The sequence below is a fragment of the Sinocyclocheilus anshuiensis genome, unplaced genomic scaffold (assembly GCF_001515605.1).
Source record: "Sinocyclocheilus anshuiensis isolate Anshui unplaced genomic scaffold, SAMN03320099.WGS_v1.1 scaffold122, whole genome shotgun sequence".
In the NCBI taxonomy this organism is placed as follows: Eukaryota; Metazoa; Chordata; class Actinopteri; order Cypriniformes; family Cyprinidae; genus Sinocyclocheilus; species Sinocyclocheilus anshuiensis.
The window spans coordinates 160249-180355 of NW_015544153.1; the positions used below are offsets into that span (position 1 = coordinate 160249).

A 20107-nucleotide genomic window follows, 5' to 3' on the forward strand; every position below is an offset into this window, starting at 1 on the left:
ACAGGCTCGTGAGAGGTGCGTGCTGTGTTTTGTGTTACTATATGGCCCATTGAAGGTTTTTCATGGCTTTGTGAATAATGATGTATCATAATTCATGTCCAACTTTTTATCCAATTTAGAGATTTTTGTGATTGATGAGTATAATTTTGAACATCAGATTTAATCTTCATTTGAATCTCCTTGGTCACCGCCCTTATGCAGATTTCCTGCAGTGAGTTTTATAATCTTAAGGAAAATGAGGAACATTTTAGCACAGCCCACTTTTCTTATTGAAAATGCCTGTGCCTAGGAAGTATTTGATGATATAATTGCCACTTAATTAATTTCCACAGGCTGAGGAGGGGAAAAGTTCAAGGCAAAGAGAGAAGAGCAACTGTTCAGCACATCTGACTTAATTTGTTAAAACGCTTTTGACATACTAGAGTTTTAAAGAGTTTTAAAGAGATATTATTTATTATTAAATATTTTAATATTTAATTTAATATTTTTAAATATGTAAAATTGTTCATATTAAAATTTTATAACAGTAATTCATTAATTTAATATTGATCTTTGAACATACTGTAATTTTTAATGTATAATGCTGAATGTTAAAACATATTGAAGTTCGCAATTCAAGTTGCTGATTGAGTGACAACACTCTTCCAACAAACATACTTAATTCAATTTATCTGTGAAACACACTTATAGTGTCAGTTCAAGTGAAATATCAGAGTGTCATTCCTGTTTTGGCTGGGGAACAATAAGCCATGTGCCATGTGTCTGTAAATTTCACATATGTTGTTTACTGACAGCAAGTTTGTAGGCTTTCATTTGTGGTCTTGTCTGTTTGTGTGTTAAAAAGGTCTGCCTAAACATCTGTGTGCTTAATCATGTACACAAAACAACAGTAAACTCTCTCTCAGACTCTCTCTCCCCCTCTCTCTTTCATAAGGACTCCTTTGCTTTCAGTCTGTTGTTGCTACCAGCACTAACACACTCTTGTACACACAAACTTTTTGGCCATCTTTCTTTCTCTATTTCAATCCATTGCACCCTACTGCACAAACACAGCTATTCCACCCAGAGGACTCTCTAGGGGTGATCTAAAGGGTTTTGGGGCAGTGAGGCAGAAGCTCACACATAGGCAGCTGTGTGTGTGTGGGAGGGCTTTGATCAAAACCAGGGGAAACAGCCAAGTGGAGGTGGCTGCAGAATGTGGGCTGTGATCATTGAGGAAGGGGTGGGATTGGGGGGGGCCTCACTACTGAGACACACTAGCACTGCAAAGAACAAACACCTGCTTATCTCCTCACCACCTCCTCCATCTCCAAACCACTGCCTGCTGCCTGTCTATGGACTCACTGAGACATCCGGGAATAGGGGCTCGGGTAATATTTGGCAGCTACAGCTTAGTAGTAGTAGTACTACAGCTTTTAGTTTAGTTTAGTTTAGTTTATTTCTTATATAGCACATTTCTACTGCCACAAGAGCAGCCCAAAGAGCTACAATCAAGAAAAACAAACAAGACAATAAGAAACAACATCATAAAAAGAACCTGATATTTAGGACTCACAGCTTACAGTTACAATAGCGTTTTCACTAGTAGTAGTTATAGGCCTATTAGCTGAAAAATAAAATGGCCTTTTATTTAGCCTTTTTCTACATGGTTGCCAGATTTGCTCTTATCTGCACATTTACAGGGCTTTTTATTGAGTAAAATCAAAGGTGCAAATTGTGGAGGAACTGGGGGGTGTGACCTCCCAGATTAAGGCTTGAACCCATCCAAAGGAGGTCAACACAGGGTTGAGGGGGTCTTATAATGTATTATTTTTTATCTGTAAACATATATACGTTTCAACAACATTTGTAAACAACGTTTTAACAACCACAAAAGTAAGATTACAAGTTATTAGTGCGCTAAATAGACACCAGTGAACAGAAGCCGAATTAGTCGGAGGAGTAACCATAGCAACAATATGCAAACTGCTCGAGTTGTCAATGACAATGGAGCAAGTACATCGACAAAACAAGTACTGTCATTATTTATCACTTTATTATAGATTTACACATGACACACATAATACAAAAATCTTTCGTTTTCTGTTTTCTCTAAATAGTTAGCTAAACTCTTAAAAATATAGGCTCCGGGTTTCCACAGCGATGCCATTAGAAGAAACATTTTTGGCCCAACTTTCAGTGAACAGTTTTTAAAATAACCATTTTTTTCTTAGTTTGAAGAACAAAAATCTAAAGAACCGTTTTTCCACTGTAAAGAACCTTTTGTGCATCGAAAGGTTCTATAAAATAAAGAACCTTTATTTTTTTTTAAAAGTATAACTGTTTGGAGGGGCTCCAGATGAACCTCAAGCGACTGAAAATTATTAACAGAAACGTCTTTTTAAAATTCGGCCACGTGAAAGTCATTGAATAATTCGTACGCTGAATAAAGCAGGAGAACAAAGAATAACCCAGAATTTTCAATAATTAAATCATATATTAACTCGGGGCGGTAGCTTGCTTATTGAGCACATGTGCCAGAATGAGTATGTGGAACATCTCTTCAAAAAGACACAGAGTATAGGCTACCGAAGCGCATGCGTGCGCGTGAAATGTAGCCTGCCTATATTCTGCCCGCTGATGCAGGTTTATATTTGAGCTCGGAGCAGCGCAGCTCACATTCTTCCTCTTCTGTGAAAGAGGGACATACACCGAATCTGCCAATAGACGTTAACCCAACCAACTCGATCTTATTCTAGGACATTTTAAAGACGTCTGAAAGTGTCCGATTTTAATATCTGTCTGGCTAACACGCAAACGTATTGGAATATAATCGGGACTGCTGAAAATATATATTTATTTCTTTTTCAGGATTTCCTTCAGGTTCTGACACGCGTAAAACGTTATGCCTAACTCAAAACACATCTAGAACAGCTTTCTTCAAAGAGTCTGTGTTTTCTGTGTGTGTCCAAACCTGATTTATTTTCAATAAAGCAGCTGTGAATTGTCCGTTTGGACATAAATGTAATACTAGTTCTCAGCTTGTCTCAATATTTTACAGACTGTCCGGGGAAGAAAAAAATGATTGTGGATAAAATAAATGAATAAATAAAGTCTTTGAAACTCAAGAAAGTCAGATCGTGAAAGGCTCCACAATCCCTTGCCAAGCACAACTTACAAACACGCTCCTGAAAACCCACGGTTTATTGGAGTTGACACATAAAGACGGAAAATTTAATTTGACAAAGATAAATTAATAATAGAAGGCAGTAGCCTACTTGCAGATTTTGGATGGGTTGTGAAGACAATTTAATTTCCATAAACTATGCAACATTTAGGCACTGATTATTGTTGCTACTTTCACTAGGCCTACTACTACTAATAATAGGCTAACAATAATAATAAAATTATTATTTACTCTAAAACGTTTAATGTAATTATAAAACTTTACATATATACCATAATCGTCTAAATTATCGAGGTAAATTTATATTTATAGGAAAAGACCACTAACTTATCTAAGGACGATTATTGAAAACAAGAAGCCAGGAATAATTCAAATGCCCCATTACCACAGTTGTTAATAATAATAATAATAATAATAGCAGCACATTGTTTATTATTATTAACAACTGTGGTAATGATATGCAGTAGTGTACATCAAGTTTCTGTTCTTTTTTTTAGTCCTTAAATTCGCTGTTACAAGTTGGAACAATAAATTGTCTATCGAGTAACTGTATATATATATATATATATATACAAAATCGTCAGAACCATCCATAAGCCGCTCTGAGAAATAAACCCCACAAACGAACATATGTTTTAACTTTGGTTCCAGGCCGAATTAACACCGAATTGAGCTGGAGATGCCGTCGACGTTTCATCAGTTTCATGCTCCCTGAATGATGTCATGTAATGCAATCAACTGGAGAAGATGACATTTTAGTGTGAGGAAGGAAACGCACAATTAAAATCAGAGTGAATCGGCATTACACAAATCTGGATTTTGGCTGCTGCACAGGCCTGCATAGCCCCTGTGTACATTGTGTCTTATTTCACAAGCAGTGAAGTTGTATGTATGTGTGTGTTGTTTGGGGTTCTGTCGCGTTATTCAAAAACATCTAAACAATAATACATCACGCCTTTCCGTTAAACAGCAGTAGGACAGAAGTCCGGTGGACCGAAGCTTGGCAAGAGACAGCGTTCGAATGGAATCTAATCCCGCAATTTATTCTACAAGCCTAACGCTTTATTGCTGTAATATTGTTGTAATCACCACATAATTGCTGCTTCCTTACCAAAATTAGACATAACCCTACTTAGATCAAATGAGATTTCACTATAGGAAGTAATCAGATCATTAAAAAGTTGATATTATTATTTACTATTATATTTATATATATTTTTTTAACTGATTGTGTTTCATATTTGTAATTATATAACTGATGCCTATTTATTTACATAGGCTGTTTATAGTGACCTCTGTACTCGACTGTTTTGTTTGTGTGTGTGTGTGTGAGAGAGAGAGAGCCTTTATTGAGCAGTCTATTTGTCATGGTAGAAAGAACCGAGTAGTGCTTCTTTTTACCTGGAGAAAGGAACAGGGAAAAAAGCGAGAATTAAATCAATGTGTGTTTCCAAACAAAACGAATGGAATCAAAGACGTGTTTGGTTTTTCTGTGGTTCTCTCCGCGGGCGATCCCTCTCTTCTTCAGATGACCCCTCATTGGAGTCTTGGATTGTGCGACACAAAGGCAAGCAGATGGGCTCTAGTCTCCTCTTTTCTCTTTCTCTCTCTGCACTAACAGCCTTGCACGCAAAACTAACACACGTCTCAGCGCCGTTTCTTGAGGACGTGCTCTTGCTACTATTACCGTCCTGAACAGACACGGGTCAATTAGGCATTCTGGCAGAACAATAATTTGATTTCTATTTGGACTGTTCGCAATGTTTTGACTATCTATCTATCTATCTATCTATCTATCTATCTATCTATCTGTGTATTTGTTTGTTTAATTAGGTATTTAATAAATATATCAAACATTTTAAAATAATTGTTCCAGCTGGCATATTGAGCTTTCTCTCCTCAGCAATAGAAGGGCAGCCAGGCCTGAGAATCCGCCGTGTTCATTGCCCTTCCAGCCCACCTCGAGAAGTGGTTTAGTCCTCAGAAGTGTATTTGGCATGAATAGATTGGGGTCTCAACAAAGCGGCCGTGCTCTGGGCTCCTCATCGGTGTTTGGAAACCACTGGTTCGTGTGATGAGACCGAGGGGAGATCTGGGTCTGGAGGCTCTCTCTCGCTGCATTAGGCTGTAATAGGTTTGGGATGACCTAAACGATTTGTTGACTGGGACAATAAATCTGTTATGTGTTTCTTGGCATGCTGAGGGGAGGATTACAAGTTGTCGTACAAAGGAATGCAAATTGCTGGCCAAACTGTTGGAGAGGGCTTGGAGGAGGCGAGCAATTCGCACCATTTGTGCGGATCCCTTCTTCTTTTTCTTCCCTTTATTTTATGTTTTTCTATTAGGCCTAATAGCTGTGAAGGGGTTGAAAGTAGTCACTGTATTCATCCCAAATCAATGGATCACCCATAGCAAGCCCTGTAGACCCCTAGATTTGCATTCCATTGAAATATCGACGCTAAGTAGAGACCAGGAGGACAATGTCCTTCACTGGTATTAAGACATTTCTATAGAACGGCGTGAAAATTCTTGAATCACTTGGTTTTCTTCACCTACTTCGATCTCTTCTGAGCCTCCCGTATTATTTTCACATGAGTCTGCCGAGTTTAATTTCGGTCAACCGGCACACCAAATCCAAAATATTGACTTAAACTTTATTCACCTGCTATAGTTTGTAGTTGCTAAAAATACTATTCGATGGATTTAGAATATTGTAGGCTATTTGTAGGCCTATTTATTATTATGCATTCTGAGGAAATGCTTATAGGCCTATACTTGTATACAGAAAGACAAGAGATATAAATCAAGAAGAAATATAAATCAAAATATAATTAAACAGAAATATAGATCAAGTCATATTCTTAATATGTTAATGCTGTGCATCTCAAATTATTTTGTTTTCCCTTCCCTAAAACGTTATTTTATTAGCAGTTTTTTTTTATTGTTATTATTTAATTATTATTATTAATTTGTGGTCCAGATATACAAAATTACAGCTTACGGTGGGTTTCCAGATCTGTGATGGACTGCAAAAAACAGCTTCATTCAACACTAAAACGGTTCAAATAAGTAATTCCAACACTTATTCCAGCAGAGTGTGGTGGAGCTTGTAGATCAGTCACTTGTAGGCCTTTGTGTATTATAAAGCACAATTAATGTCTCTCTGTAAATAATTTTTCAGGTTTAAAGTACGTTGGATGTATAATTTGTAATTTTATATTTAAGCCACTGTAAAGCATTTCATCCATCTTGGTTGTTTTGTTATCGCGGTGGATAAATCGCCTGTCCTGTAGATGATTTCAGTTTTGGTGGTGAAGAATGGGACAAAGCTGTGTTTAACAGCGCCTCCTAGTGACCACCAAATAGGCCTACAATGCAACGCCCGCCTAGTTCCCGGGACACACCTCGAATTCTAATGAAGTTCTGGGTTCTTGCAGCAAGAAAATAAACCCACATGAGCAGGGGCGCACTCACGCACGGGCTTCAACGGGCTGAAGCCCAGGGGCCTACTGGCTGCATGTACATTATATTTTTTGAATAATTTGTATATATGGGAGTTTGCAGCATTCTGTAAAAAAAGACTCGTTTTCAGAGACGCCCTGCTTGTAGCTATATGTAGTGTATAGTTCAGATTAGGTTTCCCCCACACAGTCTGCATAGTCGGTGTGTTCCACCGATATTCTAACCCGATCTCATGAATGTGCATATAAATACCACGAGTTTCTATTTCTATTTGGACTACTGTTCACTCTGATTTTCCCAGGGGGGCACCATCCCAGTTGCTAAAAATAAATAAATAAACGTTCGTTCTATAGCCTATTAATATTAACATATACATATACATAAATAAAAATCTAAACATTTACGAGGCAATATATGGTATAGGCCTATGGTTCAAATATGGTTTCATTGAATAACACTGTTAAAATACATAAAGTAACACAAAATTTACATTATTACAAACATTGCAAAGGGCACAAAAGGCCTGATAATTGCTGTTGTTACACTTACAGGACGATCAAATCCTTGTTTAATATTGACCAAACATTTAATTCAAATATCCATTTAATTTTTAATTTTGGCCACCTTTTTGCAATAGAAATGCTACAGCCTCTTTAATTTATTCAACAAAAATATGTGGACATCACAACCCTTACCAAAATTAACCACGGTTTTATCGTAGTAAAACTGCTTAATTTTATTTTGTATGATTTCTGAATGCTTGAAACCATAAAATTAATCAGACAACTGTATTAATAAAATCATAGCCATAGGTAGCTGTCTAGAGCTACAATTGTAATTTATAAATAATACAATTGAATTGCAATTTATTTATTTACCTTTATATTTGATCAATGTTCTATTTTGACCCCTTATAGTAGGTGTTTTTTTTTTTTTTTGAGGGAGGGGGCACAACAATACTATTCTGCTTAGGGCACCCATTTGGCCAGCAGCGGCCCTGATTAGGGCTGTGGGGTAGGTGCGTATTATATGTAAGCCAAAACTGCGTATCATATGCACGCCAAGACATGTGCGTAGCAGGCATGTTTCAAAATAAAAACGCAGTTAGCAACCACGAAATAGCCTACATTTATGACATCTTGCCAAGTGATAGTTTCGATAATGATGAATAATGAATATTTTGTGTAATTTATGGTGTTTAAATCATACATGTGAACTCACATTTCGGCCAGGAAAGTTTTGATGGCATTTTCTTTTCATATTATCTCCTTATAATGCCTGTAATAACGTAGTGTTTACTTATGTAAAGGCTATAATTCTGCTGTTGCATAAGCGCCACCTTCTGGCAAAGAGTGAATTTGCATATTCACTTATTTTAAGCAGAACAGTGTTGTAAATGGTAACTGGCATGTCAACAAGAAAAATTCGAAATTCGACATAAATAATTGTCAGGAAAGACGGTTAAATAACCAGCTGGTTATCTTAAGACGCCCCTGCACATGACCTATGAATATGTGACACATATCCGCTTATATTTTTATTAGTCAGTTATAAATTTGTATCGTTATATTACAGAAGTCATTTCATTTTGGGGATTAAAAAGATAAATAGAAAATATCGAAGATTTTATAGCCTACTAAATTAACCCTTTATTTGATAAAATCTATTTAGCGCCATTAATCAATGTCAGTGCTAAAAGTTAAAAGCAAATATTTTCACCATCCTTCATAGAAATAATATGCTAATCCACTAAATGATAAAAAATTAATTATCCTACCAAATCTAACTATGCACTCATACATCCATCTGTCCATCTATCCTTGTGTGTGTGTGTGTGTGTGTGTGTGTGTGTGTGTGTGTGCGTGTGTGTGTGTGCGTGTGTGCGTGTGCGTGTGCGTGCGTGCGTGGACGGAGGTGTTGCTGGAAATTGAGCTGACTCCAGCACACTGTCAAATCGCTAAACCTACTTGAATTCCCTCTCCTTTACCTCCCTGCCTCTTGATCAATGGGGAGGGATCCGTCGTTTTAATTAAATCACAACAACAACGTTCTAGTTTGAAAGTCTGCTCTCGGAGAATTCTCAGGATACGTCAAGCTCCTCCCAGTTAACAGGTTTAATAGCGCTGTGCTAAAAGCACCTGTCATGTGAGAGTTACAATATTTTACGAGCGTCCGCTAGGGACAAGCCATAAATGCGATCCTCATAACTTTTAACGGACTTTTGTGTGTACGATGTTGCATAACAGCAAAGATGATTATTTTAAAAAGACAACTAAGAGACAGACTCTGCGATTTATGTCATAAAAACTGCACTTAAGCAAAAGGACACTGAGATTATGGCAGGCCGTTTTTACGTTTATTCCCTAAAACGAACTAGTATCTAAACTAACACGAAATAATCGTTAAAAAGGTTTGCGATAGACGAGTAACTTCGAGGCCTCGCTTAAAGTGAAAAGCTGTTGAAGACCGTCACAGGGAATCTACTCATCCTAACGACCCACACACACCTCTTTATGCAAACCTAGGCTCGCCCTTCAATTAATCTCACTGTCTTTGATCAACACTCATTGCTAAATTTAAACCCATTGGCACTCTGCTGCCCATATGTGGCACACTGCGTGAGTGGCCGTGCGACCTCGATTGGTTTGATAAATACAATTATGACATGGCACAAAAGACCTGAATATCCATTTCTAAGGAGTGGCGCGAGTGTTTTCCCCGCCACATACAGTACGTCGCCCTGGTAACGGCGCTTCTAGAATGCAGATCAGGCGCTTGGCTCTTGTGTTCTTCTCAGCAATCGAGTTTGATAGCTATCACTTTTGTTCACAGGAAAAGGGGGCAGGTGGGAATTACAATGTGCTCCGAAACCATCGCCCAGATCTTTTTCCTCTCTCCAGTTCTGAATTGATCAAATTGCCTCCTTTTTTTTCTTTTTTTGCCCTTCCACTTATGAGCGCCAGAGTCCTATAAAACCGCTCACTTAGGCGCGCGCGGTGGCAGGGGAGAGAGGTCAGTGTTATCCAAACAGTGCCATCGGGCCATTTGCTATAGCACCCTCCAGTCAGCAAGCCGGAGGAATCAGAGCCCGTCACTTCAATCAAGCTTACAAGCACAAGCTGTGCACAATGAATTTATAATGCCAAGATCAGAGGAGCAAAATCACACCAGAAGAGCAAGGGAGAGTGAAACGGGGAGAGAGATGGAGAGTGTGTGGGAGGTGAAAAGCAATGCACACACACACACAAATAGAGTATTATGCTATTGGTGTCAATGGCTCCTATTTTGCTTGTGCAGTTGCTTGTTTACAGATGGAAATAAACATGTGATTGTTGAAGGTGAGAAAATAGACTGTGAGCAAAGCCAGCAGTAAACAGGAACCTGTTGTCATTGTGTGTATATGTAGGCTATGTGTGCCAACAGTGTTAATGTGCTATTGTCAGGTAGCTGCTCTGGGTGTATGGTTATGAAGGTTTATTTCAGCGGCTGTGTTTTCTCAACATATGTAACAATACTGTGACTATTTGAATATGGTGTGTGTGTGTGTGTGTGTACGTTTGTCAGGGCTGTTTGCTCATTTTACACCTGGCTGGTGGCCTTTGACCACATTAAGTTCTTAGTTATTATACCTGCTCTTATCATGTCCAATCAAATATTTAAAGAGAGAGACATAATGTTTACCTATAGAGAAATTGAAGTGAACCAAATGAAAGTGAATGAGAATGAAAGAACAGGAAATAATGTGAAAATAAGACGAAACATCTTGATGTTTTGGAGAAAATGAATCCAGCTGCAGTTCCATGTCCTCTAGTTTTAAATGGAGGCTATCAGTCTTTGGCAAACAGGATGTTTTTACGAGGCAGCACTGCAATTACCTGTTACCTTGACTGTCTCGGATTTAAGAGCATGTCGGCCTTGGGGTTACCTGGATACACCTGGGGGAGATGATAAAGGTCTTAATGGAGCCAGTGAGTTCAAATTAAATCCATTCCAAGTTAGTCTCCAGGTTCTCCATCAGAGTGTGTCTAAGGCCTATTACCTTGTTTATCTCCAGGGTCTCAGTTAAGGACAAATGCATTCATTGTGTATTTCTACATCTTCAAATCAAGCTATGCTGTTTCCATGGTGTGGACCGCACCCTGCAGCACTTTCTGTGACATTTCAAATAGGTGTTTCGAGACTGACTGAGGGGAAAATATTTGATCGCTTATCTGTGCATGCTTCTCATCACTTAATCTTAGAATTTGCATATGTATGTGTGTGAATATCTGTATGTGCCTGTGTGTGTGTGTGTGTGTGTGTGTTTGCATAGTGAGCATTTAGCATCAGTTAGCAGACAATAGCCTCACAAACACACTCACACATACACCCCCTATAGCACTGTTTGATCAAATTTAACCCAGGCCCATTTGACCTCCACCTTCCCTATGACCTCGAGCAAACTCCTTGGGGAGATGAAGGCTAAGGTGTGTGTTTGTATGCCTTGATGTCTGACTAAGAAGTAAACGCTGATGGTCAAACACATCCCTTTTTTCTTTCACTCTCTGTCTACTCACTTCCAAATCCACCCCAATCCATTCCTCTCCTCCACCCACCTTAAAAAAAGGAAAATAATTATTTTATGGCTCAAGAGATAAAATGGGAATTTACGTACTTATGGATCTGTTGGATATCTGGAAAATTACACTGATATAAATAATTACACTCAGTTTGATGAGTCCCTGCACCTTTAATTTTTTTCAAGTCTGCTCACAGATGATGAAATGAAGGCAGCGAGTGACATAAATCTCCTAAACATAAAACTCCAGTACAAATCAGAACATGGATTTTATTTGATCTATGTCAACAGTGGATAGTCTGCAAAAACCTGGTTTATTTTTTCAGTTTTGTTTTTTACAAACCACCTAATCTCTGTTTATGAACACTGCCATTATTCAATGTGAACAGTGCTTGTTGATCTGTAAACCCTTTTACTCTGGACCATTTTGTTGTCAAATGATGCCTTCTGTTGCTTTGTAGTCAATAAAAAGAATCAAATATGTTTATCAGAATTAGTATTTATTAATGAGAATGTATCTTTGGATAAAATCATATTTGTTTCTCTATTTTTACCATCTAGCTGCCTCAGTAGACAAGCTTTCATGTGTATGTAATTATCAGACATCATTATGTGGTGATTGTCATCACTGGAGCCTCAAAGCCTGGGATCCCGCGTGCGTGTCAGTGAAACTTACCACTACTTTCCCCCCTCTTCTCTCTCTCGATATTTCCAATTATTTTATTTATTAATTTATTTATTTAGAATAAATTTGTTAGCGTCTGTTTTTGAGTGCACTCTCTCAAGCTGCAGTCGGCATCAAAGAGAGCGCAAGTGCTCCTTGTTCACGAATAATGAAACGTCGAGAAACCCTGTAAACCACGACATACTCACCCTTTCTTAATTTGCTCTCATTCTCTTTCCCTATAGAAACACTTCCTGCCTGTGTAGCAAAATATTTGCACGCCATAGCGACAAGGAGCTTACTGCATATTCAGCCCGGTCTTACGAAAATGCATATAAACGAAAACTCGTATTGATACGCAAAAATGGACTTTGGCGCGTATATAATAGCAGTTTTCGCGTGCATATGATACGAAATTTGTTGGCGTGCATATGATACGCAGTTTTCGCGTACATATGATATACGCATCTACATTTGGCGTGCTATTTATACGCACTTTCATGAGATCGGGTTAGCATATTTAATGCAAACCGATCCTGTATATTACAGTGTCTGTTTTAACACATTTTGTTTACATTTCTGTAACTTGTGATGTTTTTTTTTTCTTTCTATTTTTGTATTTCAAACGTTGATATCTCCATATTTAGTTGAAACATAATAGAAAACATGGACATAACATTTTTTTTTCTTTTATTTTAAAAGAATAATAATGGGATCTCCCATCATCTTAAAAAAAATTGCCTGGTCAGATATAATATTTCTAGTCTATTTATTTATTTAAATATAGCCTACATGAAAACCGTATGCGGATATATGAAATAAATTAACAGAACCTGGCGATTTAAATGACACATTTTTATGTAATTTACTATTCATAACTAAAATTATAAGCGACATATTAAACTTTCTTACCTAAAAACATTTTTCCTGAATATATTATTATTATTATTATTATTATTATTATTATTATTAAATTAGACACCTTACTGTCTAGTGATGTAATTTCAAATTGGTTAAATTTCCTTGTATATGTAAACATAATTAATCAATTTAAAAGTAACAAAACTGTATTACAAGCAGTTAAATTCTATATTTACATATTATGTAGCCAACATGTTGTTTATCATAAGCTATTACTCCAGAGAGTAATTCTTTTAGGATTACAAAGCATTACAAAGGATATTGCATTAAGACAGTGAATGGTGGTTTATCCATGCATGGCTCCTGCTTTATTGTCTGACACCCACACAAAGGCAAACTAACCTCAACGGAAACACTGTGACATTGTCACATTATAGAACAACAAAATATTTTGTATTAGACCAATATTATCAACATTTTGTACAATGGGGAGAGCTGTATTTTTTTCAAGGTGAATATTGATGCACTAATGCGTTTTCCCAGACGTTCCTTTTGAAGGAACTGAAATAATAGCACTTATTTGAAATAATAAATTGTCCTTTATACCTCGTGATCTCTTAAGAAAGTCCTTCCAGTAGCAGTCCCTAATATAAGCAACAAAGTCCCCTCTTGTTATGTGTGTTTCAGAAACATGTCCCTGAAATTTTATTGATCAATTGGAATATAAGCCTGAACTTGTAGTGTTATATTTTAAAAAAGACCTTGAGTTGATAACCATTGTGTGCATGCTTTATCTTTCGCTACTCAATTAGAACTGCTAGATATATTTCCAGAAAGCATTTGAGGGCCCCAAACAAAAATACACAGATAAAGGATAAGTTTTGTAAATACAATAGGCCTATAATATGAATTGTTAACAATCCTCAGCATCTCCCCAGTGTGTAGCCTAGACAAGATGCTGAAACCACTCCATCTTGGTCTACCCAAGATGGGCCTTAACCTTGGACCATATGACCATGCAAAGGGGGGCTTTAAATCTGAGGGGGTCCTGGAGGTGTGTGGGCAAAGTCATGCCTTCCACATTATATGCTTTAACATGGATAGCAAATCCAGCACGGTTAAACAAACTTAACCTTCATTTGTGAAACGGTGCAACTCAAAGGGCAGAAAACGACTTGTGAAAGTAATTACCGCTAGGGAAAAGCAACTGGGGGAGAAAGAGAGAGACACAGAGTGGAGGTAAAGAACAGAAATCATTTAAGATGAAGTGGCATTTTAATGAGTTTGCTCAGACATTGATTTTCCCTAGTAATCTTTTATTAATATGCAGTGGGTGTTCTGTCCCCAAGCCCAGGGAGGGGTCACAGCCTGTCAGGACCCCTACTCCCTCAAATAACACCCCAAAGCCCAGGGAAAATGGTATTTTAGCAAAGGCAAACATTGTCCTGTCTTGGCTTAAGGGGCGAAATAGCTGTTTATTTTAAAACTTGTTCCTCTTTGCCTGGATGAGGGACGTACTTTGAAGAAGAGCGGCAGGAGGAGAATATATATATAAATGAAATGCATAAAATTGAAGCTTTGCTTAAATGATTTTATTTCATTCTTGAGATGTGAAGTTGTAAGTGTTTAAACTTCACCCAATTGCAGCATTTCACTAGAAGGACAAACATATTTACAATTGTGCAGAATAAATAATTACATAAAAAATGCATTCTAGAAAGATGAGACCGTGAAATGTATAAATTTGATGGTAAACTATTTGTTTTATTTCCATTATATTTATTGAAACATATTGTAATGAAACATATAGCGTTTCAAATAATTTAATATTAAGCATTTGTCAGTGATTTCAGTTTCTTTAAGTTGAGAAAGAAGTTCCAAAGATGAAAGCATGAGAAGGATGGTTATTGTTTTTGCCTTTTCTTACAGAATACTGTGATAGCTTTTATCTTTTATATCAGAATTCTTCATTATAGCAACTTAAAATTATGTTGTTATATAAAGATTAGAGAATCATTTTTAACCCAGGATTATTGAACGTAGACACACCATTCATCTTCTGAAACGTATTTCTGAAGGTTATTGATTAGACTGCAACCAATTTCTCAAGGTACATTCAGTTACAAAGGGGTTGTCTGCCACCTAGTGGCGATTACAATAAATGACGGTAAAGGGAAAGTTTATCCAAAAATTAAAATGTTTTCATTATTTACTTACGGCATTCCAACCCAGAATTTCCATTCTTGAAACAGAAAGGGGATAGACAGCTTTTCAATACAAGAAAGCGTAATACTAATTTAAATGCCAATCTACGAGAAGAAAGATTTTAAAGAGTAGGCGTGTCTAAAGGCGTCATTTGAGCACGACAGCGAACGATATTGGATTCAGAAGAATATTGGTCACCTGTCATGGATTACTTTTATAATACTTTTTTTTTTTTTTTTGTCACTGAAAATCACTGTCTGCTTTTATTGCATGGAAAAACTGCCTAAGGATATTCTGCCTGTCATCTCCGTTCATGTTTGAAGGAAGAAGAAAATAATATTACGTTGGAACTGCATGAGGGTGAGTAATGCCAAAATGATAATATTTAAATTTTTGGGTGAATAATTATATATAATTATATAGTATTATATAATTATATAATACTAATTATTATATATAAGTATGTAATAATTATTACTATAAAAATAAAATGATATGTTTTGAGTGCCAGTAGAGGGCAGTATGCGTTGATTTCTCAGCAACACTGCAAAATATCAATGGACAGGACAAGTCAAGTTTGTTTACATAACTATATATATTTTAATACTTGAAAAATGCATGAAAATATACTCTTCATGAAATAATAAATATAAAATTTCTGTATGAACAAATGCACAATTTACAAAATATAAATGTCATCTCTGTGAACTAGGCCTATTTAAGTTATCTGTCAGTGACCATATCACATAATGACTCTATTATATAATTTAGGTGTTTAACCTTTATGTCATATTGATAATTTTGGTATAGTTTCTTTTGCCCCATTTAATTTATTAGAAAAAAATGCACATTCATATTTTGCTGTCTGCTCTGATAGAGCAATAGGGAACAGTCATGTGGGTATTCACATAACAAGGTACAATCTTAGCTGATTTCTATAAATCAACTCTGGGCAGAGTCATTGCCGAAGTATAACAAAATGTTCTTGTTTTTCTCTTATTGTTATTCTTACAGACTACCATTCTGCCAGATGTAACAATTAGAAATCACACACACACATCTACTGTTACATACTGCGGCAACTAATTTACTGTAGGCAGACACCCAAAATTGATCTAAGCAGTACCTAAATGTACTTCACTGCCATTTATTTTTACCACAGGCAAAGTCACTCAGATAAAATTCTGATTGAGTTGGTTTGTGAGCTTCCAAGAGATCCATTTCCCTCTTCAGGAAGTGAAAAGCAGTTGTGAAATGAGACAGGCCAAAAGGCAACTCAGTGCATATGTTGTGTTTGGAGCAGAGGAGTCAAGTGCGCTGGGGTTTGTGGGCTGGCTGGGGGGCTTCAGTCTGTCTCGGAGCGGCGTTCGTCTTTGCTGTTGTTCCTGTCGTGTTTGAGGAGGTTCCACTGTCACATAACCATTGGTTATCCTTATATACGGGTTTGGAGTCGTGCTGCAGTCAACATGGAAACAAAAATGTGGATTTTGTTAGTTAAAATCAGCTTTGAGTTCCCTGTTGTGGAAATGTGGTTTGTGGCATGCATTGTGTCCTCACCTGTCTCCTATACGCACCCACAGGTCACTGAACAGCCGTGGTCGACTGTGTGCATGATGGGTTTTATGGGGGCGCTTGTAGCGGCCAAACTCCTCTAGCTGGCTGAGACTGTCTGGCAGCAGCATGTGGGAGAGTTCTTCCTGGCTGATCTCCTCTAGCTCAGGAGGTTCTGATGTCCATTCCGTCACTGACTCAGAACTGCCTTCAGTGGGATTCATAGTAGTCCCCTCCACCTCAGACCAGTTCCTTCTGTGAGAGCACATGGAAGTTATTAAACTTGTGGGAGGCAAAAGTTTAATGTGAAATTGTGAAAACATGAGTAGTTGATCATTATATATGTGCTTAAAATGAAGGATGCATGATATTAGAGATTATTATACACTCTTAAGAAAAATGGTTCTAAACAGTTCCAGAAAAAGGTTCTTCAGCTTGTAACAATAGCAGAACTCTTTTTGGTGCTATATAGAACCCTTTTTATAAGGTTCTATAAAGAACCATTGCTATGTAGGACCTTAATGCTATTCTAAATAATCTTTTTAATGATATAATGAAGATAATGTTTACTTTGAATATTATTGGTATATTACTACATTTATATCATTAATATTAGTATTAATAATATTATTGTATAAAATATTTATTAATATTTATTATAATACTGTCTGCCTGGTCTTATAATATCTTGTAGCCTCTATTAGGGTTTTACATTAAAACAACAACAGCCTGTTGTTTGAATTAGGTACTTTTTTATTGATGTGAACTTGTAGCAAACATGTCAGTGCTCATAACAACAGTTATTAGCTGGATACATTAATAAATGACAATTGACAGTGAACATGAATAAATACATAAAAAAGTAAAACAAAATAGAAAGAAAATAGATGTGATGATATCTTCAAAATCCTGGCTTCTCCGATTTTGGTGTGATTGAGTGGCAGTTTCTCTGCAGATGATGAGGTTATGGGATGTGATGCATCTGAAATACACAACTGAGTTTAGTGTGTTACAGTGTGTCTATTTGTTTATGTAAAAACAGTTATGTTCACGAAAGCCAGAAGTAGCAAAAATGGACAGTATGTCACAATGTTAAAAGGAAAAAATGGGATAGCTTTAATGTTTGTAATGTGTGACTGGGTATGTTTATGCATGAACCCAAGTAATAATTAAAAAAAAATCTAACAATATGGATTATAGATTTTCTCAATATTTTGATTTTTTTGCACCCTCAGATTCCAGATATTCAAATAGTTGTATCTCGGCTAAATATTGTCCTATCCCAACAAACCACACATCAATGGAAAGCTTATTTATTCGGCTTTATTCAGATGATGTATAAATCTCAGTTTTGAAAAACTGACACTTAACTTTTGTGGTCCAGGGTCACATTTGATATTTAATTGGCATGCTTATTTCCCCACATTTTAAATTTAGATAGTCTTTGCTGTCATTTAACTCTCACTCAAATCTTTAAAAACATTAATAATTTCATAATGTTAATATTTGAGCAAATCTCAAAATGATTTTTATATTGTATGTACATTATAGTGTTGTGATGTTTTGCAGCAGTAAAATGTGTTACTTGCCGTGTTTTATTAAAAATTAACTAGCAATTTGTGAGTGAAAATGGTTTCAAAGTAAATCCCACACCCCATTTTTTAGTTAATTTATTAAAAAAAATAATTTTATTAAAATTATTATTATGTAATATTAGGTTAATTAAGTATTTTACAATTAACCATTTACAACACAACTCTCAAGTTATCGATATGAGGCAGAATTTTTATATTGACGTATTCTAAATTAAATTCTGTTGTAGCATTCAAAGGGATTAATTTGAGCTTTTATTGTTACATTTTTAATTAATTTTAAATTATTTTAATTAAAATTTATTATTAATACATATTTTAACATCAGCATTTATGACATAAAAATAATTCTCAGAATATCTGTATTGGTCTGAATTGTTGATATTTAATATTTAAAATAGTGGACTTTTTACATATGAAGGTTATTTGAGAACTGGGCAATGTCAGGAGACACCTTTGAAGTACTGGAGATAACATCCTAGTAGTGTTTTAAAAAGCTCTGACTTAGTGTGAGTGTGTGTGGACTTCTTTGGACTTCAAACAGCTTGATATCAACCTTTCGGCTTGCTAAGAATTTACAAAGAGCCAGTGAGGTCAAAACCACAACCTCAATTAAGTCTTGAGCTCCCTTACTGATATCCAAGTTTAGGCTTACATACCAACCTATACTGCAACTAAATGATAGTAATAGTATTATATAACCATGACATTTGTTTCATCAATTTTGAATAAAGAACTGAAGATTAAAGACATTTGGACATAGACTTTACCATAGTGTACCAGTAGGGCGTAGTATTGTCCAAGATTATGCCACTCTATACTTGTCACCTCCAGCTGGTGAGTGCCCACTGGGGCATTTTATTGCAGTAAACATCAGCCAAAGCCGTGCACACTGGGTAACCATGACGACATTTGATAAACCGTCCTTCATTCCAAACTGCCTCATTGTGGTTAGGCCAACCCGCCGTGTTTAGTACGTCCACAAAGTGTTTTGTTTGGTTTGAATCTCGTAATCACCCATATGTGCACCACAAACACACTACAGGACTGTTTTTGGGCCACGAGTTTGTGGTTCATGAGCTTTTAGTAAACATATGTCCGGCTGCCATTGACGTTGTTTTACTTGCCCATCATATCACCTTGTTTTTTCGCTCTACAGTGGAGAGAAAGTGAGCTGAAGGGAGTGGGCCTAAGAAAGCTGCAAGGGTTCGTGTTTCTAAACCGCAGTCAGTCCGTCATTCAGCTGGTCCATCTAGCTGTCAGCTTGTTACCACAGCCACTGTCATCATCTCCAGCAATCTGAGAACCCTTCACACTCTCTTTCTCTTCCTCTATAACTTTCACTGCCACAGTGTGCCAAATGAAAATGTTTGCCCTAAAATTTGCATAAGGAGGTTTTTCAAATGACATCAGCTGGAAGTTGTGGTGATGGTTGGGTGCTTTGTGAGTTTGAACTACCTTTCTGGGACCATTCGATTGCTCGGCATTCTCATTTTTCCATTTGTGCCTTTGTTGGGTGTTGGAGCCATTACAACAGTTATTTAATGAGTACAACCTACACAACCTTTGGATCACCTCTTTCCAGCTCCCCTAAAGACCTGTTGAGTAATGGTATGAGTATGCCAACGATGAAGGTGGGTTGTCTCTGTTTGAGCAGGTATAGCACCCCTCTGTGAGGCATGAGCTGGCAGAGCGCTGGTCTGGCCCACTCTGTCATGGTTAGCAGGAGGAGATCATAGGCATAAGTTTAGCTCTGTTTGCAGTTTAGCACAGTAAGTGAAATATCCTCTCAGTGAATTACAGATAGATAGATAGATAGCTCTGTTTGCAGTTTAGCACAGTAAGTGAAATATCCTCTCAGTGAATTACAGATAGATAGATAGATAGATAGATGGATAGATAGAGATAGAGATAGAGATAGATAGAGATGGATAGATAGATAGATAGATAGATAGATAGATAGATAGATAGATAGATTTAGTTTTTATAAATAGATAGACAGACAGACAGATAGATAGATAGATAGATTTAGTTTTTATAGACAGACA

The 20107-nt window shown here is 36.7% G+C and overlaps 1 protein-coding gene and 1 long non-coding RNA gene across 2 annotated transcripts in view; one reads left to right on the top strand and one right to left on the bottom strand.

Moving 5' to 3' along the window:
• The first annotated feature begins 9687 nt into the window (after positions 1-9687).
• Positions 9688-11603, top strand: LOC107695228 (uncharacterized). Its single transcript, XR_001634970.1, has 3 exons — positions 9688-9848; positions 10532-10596; positions 10683-11603. It is a non-coding gene; the product is annotated as an uncharacterized LOC107695228 (long non-coding RNA).
• Positions 11604-15633: 4030 nt separating this feature from the next.
• Positions 15634-20107, bottom strand: part of LOC107695245 (metalloprotease TIKI2-like) — a 59038-nt gene continuing 54564 nt past the window's right edge. Inside the window, exons 6-7 of the mRNA XM_016495054.1 lie at positions 16474-16722; positions 15634-16371 (exon numbers count right to left, since the gene is read on the bottom strand). Of these exons, the coding sequence (XP_016350540.1) occupies positions 16146-16371; positions 16474-16722 (475 nt within the window). The 3' untranslated portion in view covers positions 15634-16145. The remainder of the gene's footprint in view (positions 16372-16473; positions 16723-20107) is intronic.